Below are 7,273 nucleotides of genomic sequence, written 5' to 3' on the forward strand. Positions count from 1 at the left end.
CACGGAGTTGTTATAAGGCTGAAATTAATGGTATGTAAAGCACATGAAAATGCCTCAACTATGTACTTAAGTATAAATTTTAAAAATATGTTTATATCAGCACATGCAAATAGTTGCAGCACCATTTTTTCTTAAACTTTATTTTGTGTTGGGGTATAGCCAGTTAACAATGCTGTGATAGTTTCAGGTGAATAGCAAAGGGATTTAGCCTTACAGATACATGTATCCATTCTCCCCCAAACTCCTCCCGTGTCCATGCTGCCACTTAGCATTAAGCAGAGTTCAGTTGGTCCTTGTTGGTTATCCGTTTTAAATATAGCTGTGTGCACATGTCCATCCCAAACTCTCTCATCCTCCTTTCCCCACCCCCAGCAGCCATAAGTGTGTTCTCCAAGTCTGTGAGTCTCTTTCTGTTCTGTAAGTTTATTTGTATCATCTCTTTTTAGATTCCTCATAGAAGGGATGTCATAGGGTATTTCTTCTTCTCTGACTGACTTCATTCCGTATGACAGTCTCTGGGTCCATCCATGTTGTTGCCAGTGGCATTATTTCATTCTTTTTATGGCTGAGTAATATTCCACTGTATATGTGCACCACATCTTCTTTATCCTTTCCTCTGTCGATGGACATTTAGGTTGCTTCCGTGTCTTGGCTATTGTAAACAGTATGCAGCACCAGGTTTTGAAAATGTCTGTTTTTCCCCAGCGACTTGTCTTGGGATCCTTGTTAAAACCCAAAGAGTGTTTAAGTGTGAGGATTTATTTCTCGATTCTCAGTCTACTCCATTGATCTGCATGGCTATCCTATTGACCACACTGTCTTAATGTGGCTCTGTAGTAAATTTTGAAATCAGCGTTTGTGAGTCCTCCAACTTTGTTCTTTTCCAGGATGGTTTTGGCTTTCTAGGTCCCTTAAATTTCCACTTGAATTTTAGGCTCAGCTGTCAATTTCTGCAAAGAAACCAGTTGGGATTTTGATAGGGATGTGTTCAATTTGTGGATCCATGAACATGGAATGCCTCTGTTTATTTAGGTCTTCTTTGATTTCTTTTCAACAATGCTTTGTGGTTTTCACAGTATCTGTTTTGCATTTCTTTTGTTGAATTTATTCCTAAGTATTTTATTATTTTCAGTGTTCTTATAAATGAAATTTTCTTGTTTCTATTTTTGATTGTTCGTTTCTCATGTGTAAAAATACAACTGATTTTTGAATATTGATTTTGTACTCTGCAAATCTGTTAAACTCATTTATTAATTCTCAGGTCTTTTTAATGGGTTCCTTAGGATTATCTAGATATCTGTAAATACAGATAATTTGCTTTTTTCTTTTTTAATATGGATGCCTCTTATTAAAAAAAAACAACTTAATTTTCTCTTTAATCACAAACTAGACAAGATTGGCATTAACACTCGTTTATTTTTCGGCTGTGTCAGGTCCTTGTTGCCATTCGAGGGTTCCCCCTAGTTGTGGCACAGGAGCTGTAGAGCATGTGGGCTCAGCGGGTCAGTAGTTACAGTGCACTGACTTCGGTGCCTGTGGCATCTGGGATCTTAGTTCCTGGGCCAGGGATTGAACCCATGTCCCCTGCATTGGAAGGCAGATTCTTACCCACTGGAATACCGGGAAAGTCCCTGGATGCCTCTTATTTTTAAATTTTTTTAAACCTAATTGCCCTGCTAGAACCTCAGCACAGTGTTGAATAGAAATGAGGAGAGTGAACATCCTTATCTTGTTCCTGGTCTTAGGGGGAAGGCTTTCAGTCTTTCACCACTGAGTATGATGTTAGCTGTGGGTTTTTTGTAGTTGCCCTTTATCAGGTTAAGAACATTCCCTTCAGATCCTTTTTTATTTTTCTGAATGTTTTTATCGTGAGGATTTTGTCAAATGTGTTTGTATGTCTACTGAAATGATCACTATACCACATTGAGATATGGTTTTTTTTTTTCCTTTATTGTATTGATAGGATATATTATATTAATTGATTTTGGGATGTTAAACCAAACTTGCACTCTTGGGACAAATCCCACTTTGTCATGGTGCTTGATTCTTTTTCTGTGTTGCTGATTTGGGCTTGCTGGTGTTTGTAGATTTTTATGTCTTTATTTAGAAGAGATATATTCTATATTTTTCTAGTGATATTTTGTTGGTTTTGGTATCAGGGTAAAACCCATTTCATAGGATGAATTCAGAAGTGTTCCCTCCTCTTCTGTTTTTTTGTAAGTTAATGAAGAGCTCGTATCAGTTCCTTCTTAAATGTTTTGTGGAACTCATCAGTGGAGCCATCCGGGCCTGCACTTTTCTTTGTAGCAGTTTTTTTAATACTAATTCAATTTCCACATAAATGTTATCCTATTAGAATATTTAAAATAGTATTTTGATCTTCCTGTAAGACATTCAACTTTTTTGAAAAAGTATAAGCTTTGGAGATAGACTATTAGACAGACCTCGGTTTGAATTCCATCTCTGGAGTTGCGGGGGAGGGGGGGGCGGGGGCAAGTTTCTTAACACCTCTGAACCCTAGCGTCCTCACTTGCAAATTAAAAGGGGGCGGTAACACATAGTAAGGTTGCCAGGGCCCAGGTCAGGCCTGTGAAGAGTTCCTAGAGCTCGGTGCCAGGCTCTGGGTGGCTCCCTCTTCATTTTTGCCACAGGGCGCCGTGCCATTCCTGGTCAGTGCCACCTCTGGTACCACAGTGCTGGGGGCCTTTGACCCCCTGGAGGCGATCGCGGATGTGTGCCAGCATCATGGGCTGTGGCTGCATGTGGACGTGAGTTGGGACGGGGCTGAGAATGGGGTGGGCTGAGCCAAGGCCAAGGCCCATATTGTTCCTTCCGCTCCACAGGCTGCCTGGGGTGGGAGCGTCCTGCTGTCACAGACACATAGACATCTCCTGGCTGGCATCCAGAGGTGCATATGGCCCCCTACACCCTGACTCTCACCCTTCAAATCCTTGGTCCAGTGAACACTCTTGGGCTGGGGAGCTCAGATGGGAATAGGGGAAGGAGGCTGGTGGGAGGGAAGTGGGAGAGATGATTGATTGGGGCTGGGATGTTAGACATCAGATTTGGGAATTCTCCTCTGGGCTGAGGTGAGACTAAAGTCCCTTTTACTGGAGATCTGGAAAGGGTGGGGAGGCTCTAGTTGGGCAGCTTAACTGGGAGCTGGCTGACCCCGCTTTGCTCTGCCCACCCCAGGGCTGACTCCGTGGCCTGGAATCCCCACAAGCTCCTCTCCACAGGCCTGCAGTGCTCAGCTCTTCTTCTCCGGGACACCTCGGTGGGTCTGCCCCGCCCCTGCTCTGGCCCCGCCTCCCGCCCTGAACCTCTGTTTCCTCTTCTGTCTCACCTGAGGGGAGCTCCAGGCCTTCCATGTTCTCCTTACCATCCCATCTGAAGCTGGTTATCTGTGACCACCCTAATCCCCGGTAGTGGGCTCTCTCACTCCCCCAGTCTTCAGGCAAAGGAAAAACTTCCCAACAAAAGTTTTAATCAGAGGGATTCTGGGTCATTTGGGAAGAACTCATGAGTGTTGGAAGAAAACCAAGAGAAAGGGTTTCAGTAAGCCGGCAGCTATCCCATCAGTGCTGCCTGGTTTCAGGGAAAGAAACATGTGGACTGAGCTAAGAAGTCACCCAGTGCAGCCCTGGAGGGAAGCTCGGTGGCGGGGGGAAGTCTGACTGTTCCCCCCCACCCCCACCCTCCGCAGAACCTGCTCAAGCGCTGTCACGGGTCCCAGGCCAGCTACCTCTTCCAGCAGGACAAGTTCTACGACGTGGCTCTGGACACGGGAGACAAGGTGGTGCAGTGTGGCCGGCGTGTGGACTGTCTGAAGCTGTGGCTCATGTGGAAGGCACAGGGCGGGCAGGGGCTGCAGCACCGTGTGGACCAGGCCTTTGCCCTTGCCCGGTAGGAGTGGGCGCTACAGCCCTGCACCCCTTTGCTGGGCTGCACCCCTTTGGTTCACTCTCTGGGTCGCTTCTGTTTCTGTATCTCTGCCTCTCCTCCTCCCCCCATGATTTCTCACTCTCTGATCACAGGTACCTGGTGGAGGAGCTGAAGAAGCGGGAGGGATTTGAGTTGGTCATGGAGGTACGACCCACCTTGTGCTCTTCTGCATCCTCCGGCTCCCTGCCCCCAGCCGGTGTCTCACGCAAAACCCTGATGTGAGAAGAGGGGTGGTGAGAGGGGAACGGCCCCTCTTCCTCTGCTCACACCTTCCCCCTGTTTATTCCTCCCAGCCTGAATTTGTCAACGTGTGTTTCTGGTTCGTGCCCCCCAGCCTGCGGGGGAAGAAGGAGAGTCCAGATTACAGTGAAAGGCTGTCTAAGGTAGGCTTTCTCCCTGCTCTGGTTAACCAGTGCAGCTGGTGCTTTTCCGCCCCCTGCTGGCTGTGAGCGGCATGGCAGCTACCTTTGCTAGTCTCGCTCTGATGTGGGGACAGTGAACCAGAAGATGACACCCGCTTGTCCCCACTTCGGTGAGCCTGGGGGATGGAGGATAAGGTATGCTTCTATAAAGTAAGAAGAAGACAGAGAGGGACATTACAGAAGTCACCAGTGAGCAGTACATAGATTGGCTCTGTGGGGTGTTCTGGGAGCTGAGTGAGGCAGAAAGGTCTCAGAAGTTCTACTCACTGATGCTGGGTACAGAACAACCCTGTCAGGCCAGGAGATATGTCCTGGCCCCTAGGGTTAGACTGGTACTAGGGCTGGCAGATGGTCCAAAAGGACAAGAATATTCTCGCCCTTAAAGTGAAGTTGCTCAGTCGTGTCTGACTCTCTACCACCCTATGGACTGTAGCCCTGCAGGCTCCTCCATCCATGGGATTTTCCAGGCAAGAATGCTGGAGTGGGTTGCCGTTCCAGGGGATCTTCCTGACACAGGGATTGAACTCGGGCCTCCCGCATTGCGGGCAGACTCTTTACCATCTGAGCCACCAGGGAATCTCGCCCTTAAGGAGTCATTTATTTAGAAAGCAAGCATTACCTATTTGAAACCGGTGTGTTCAAGGCAATCTTGGAAATTATATATTAGATCACAGGGTGCAGATAAAAAAATGTTACAGGAATTCAGAGAGGGGAGAAGAAGGTGTCAAGCATGACGAAGGCTTGACGTTAGACTGAAAAAGCAGTTGTTGAGATTCAGCGAAAAGTCAGGATTTAGCAGAAAATGGCCTGTGTGACAACTTGGAGACTGGTGAGTTGGAGGAGAAGGCAGGAGGTAGAGAAGGTCCAGTGGGCCAGGTGTGGTGGGAAAGGTAAACTGGGGCCACGGTCAGAATCCAAGCAGTGAGTTGCTCTCTCTGGAAGGCAGCTAGGTGGAGAGGGATGCGAGTCAGGGAACCCATCCCTTCCCCTGACCCCAGGCTGCAGCTAGAGGGTCCCTCCACTCCTCCCGCAGGTAGCCCCAATCCTCAAGGAACGCATGGTGAGGAAGGGTTCCATGATGATTGGCTACCAGCCCCATGGTACCCGGAGCAACTTCTTCCGCATGGTCGTGGCCAACCCTGCGCTGACACGGGCTGATATGGACTTCCTGCTGAACGAGCTGGAACGGCTGGGCCAGGATCTCTGAGTCGCTCCATCTCGCTGCTGGCCTGGACCCCTCCCCCCACCCTCGCCATCTCCCTGTATCTCCTCCCTGCGTTCTCCAAGAAGAAACTCTAGGAGACAAAGCGTCTTCATTTCTCTGTGCTTACCCACTAGCTCGCCTGTAAATTTCGGGCTGGCCAAAAAGTTGGTTCTGGTTTTTCCTCGTAACATCTTACGGAAACACCCAAATGAACTTTTTGGCCAACCCAATATTTGATATTAAGAGGATGTTTAAATAAATGGTAGGAAATCTATATGGTAGAATATTGCTCTGCCATTTAAATTGTGTTTACAAAGAGGACTTTTATAGATAGGAGAAAAATAATTTTAATACAATGTTATGTTGAAAAAGCTGGATATGACTGTATATATGGTAATATCTGACCTGTATTCAAAAATACATAGGAAAAGTGATGAGATGGAATATGCCAGAATATTAATAGTTTTACCTGGGATGGGATTGTAAGCAGTTTGAAAATGAACTTCTTTATGCTTTTTGTGCTCCCTGGTTTTATAATATAATGAATATCTATTGCATTTATTAAAAATAGGAAAATAATAAAAGTTAAATTTTCAGCCATATTATTTAGGTATATTGTAAAGTTTGTTACCTTTCAAGAAAATAGCGGGGAATGCAAATTCATTAAAAAGGTATAATAGGGGCTAAAAATAGGGGGAAAGTTTCCCAGAAATCTTGAGTGGGAGGAGAAAGACCAAAAGTGGCATTGCTCTGAAGTTAATTGTACCTTAACGACACTGGAAACAAAATGGGCACTGATTGTATCTTGAGACCAGAACTTTGTCCACTAATCACTCCTGAAAGAAATCTTCACATACACCAGAAAGGTAAGAATCTTCCTTTTCTAATTTAAACAACAGAAACCAAGCTGGAAAAAAAAAAAAAAGCCCAGCGACGAAACCAGCCACTGTTATGTCTTCTATCATTGCTATTTTCTTACATAAAAATGTCCATTTAACACGTAAAATCCTAGGCTGGTGTCGCTCCTCAGTCACTTTTTTGGAAAGCGGCATTTAGCTACACAAGTTATTCAGGACGAGTGGCAAGTCTTCCAGAACTTTCTGTTATTTCCAATTCCTAAAAATACTGTTTATGAAAACAATAACGTGGTCATGTAAAAGTCATCCAAAATTATTTGAAGAGGCAAATACAGCCTGTACAAACCATTGTAAAAGAACATCCAAATCTCAAACCCAATTCTCTTGACCATTTGGGGGAAAAAAGATTTTCTGTTCATAAATTACTAATAATTTCCCTATAAACTTGTTATTTTTATTATAAGTGATATCTAATTTCTTCCAAATAATAAATTTGTTTTAAGAGTGCTAGTAATCTGAGCTCCAAGCCCTAATCTTAAAGAGTTATTTATCTGAAAAATGTCTTAAAACACTGTAAAAGCAAACTAAAACAAAAATCCCTGTTTTTCAACTCAAAGCAAAACCAGAAAGCAAACAAAAAAAAAGAAATCTTAAAATTTCTTGAGTCACCTCCATCAGCAAAGTATCTTTTAAGGCTAGAAAAACAGGACATAAAATCAATCACATATTTTTCTCCAGCTTTATGAAACTGATTCTTATTTCCTCCATCCCCAAAATTCAACCTCAAAATCTCTGGATGCAATATGATAACCTCTTTCTTTCTTCTTCTCCCATCCACAGTTACT

General features: G+C 44.7%; 1 protein-coding gene across 1 annotated transcript in view; it reads left to right on the forward strand.

Moving 5' to 3' along the window:
- CSAD (cysteine sulfinic acid decarboxylase) overlaps nt 1-6,151 on the forward strand; it is a 25,237-nt gene extending 19,086 nt beyond the window's left edge. Inside the window, exons 9-15 of the mRNA XM_068971756.1 lie at nt 2,652-2,768; nt 2,844-2,908; nt 3,196-3,277; nt 3,707-3,906; nt 4,038-4,089; nt 4,239-4,328; nt 5,401-6,151. Coding sequence (XP_068827857.1) covers nt 2,652-2,768; nt 2,844-2,908; nt 3,196-3,277; nt 3,707-3,906; nt 4,038-4,089; nt 4,239-4,328; nt 5,401-5,574 — 780 coding nt within the window. The 3' untranslated portion in view covers nt 5,575-6,151. The remainder of the gene's footprint in view (nt 1-2,651; nt 2,769-2,843; nt 2,909-3,195; nt 3,278-3,706; nt 3,907-4,037; nt 4,090-4,238; nt 4,329-5,400) is intronic.
- The last annotated feature ends 1,122 nt before the right edge of the window (nt 6,152-7,273 follow it).

Source organism: Capricornis sumatraensis, chromosome 4 (genome assembly GCF_032405125.1).
Source record: "Capricornis sumatraensis isolate serow.1 chromosome 4, serow.2, whole genome shotgun sequence".
Lineage (NCBI taxonomy): Eukaryota > Metazoa > Chordata > Mammalia > Artiodactyla > Bovidae > Capricornis > Capricornis sumatraensis.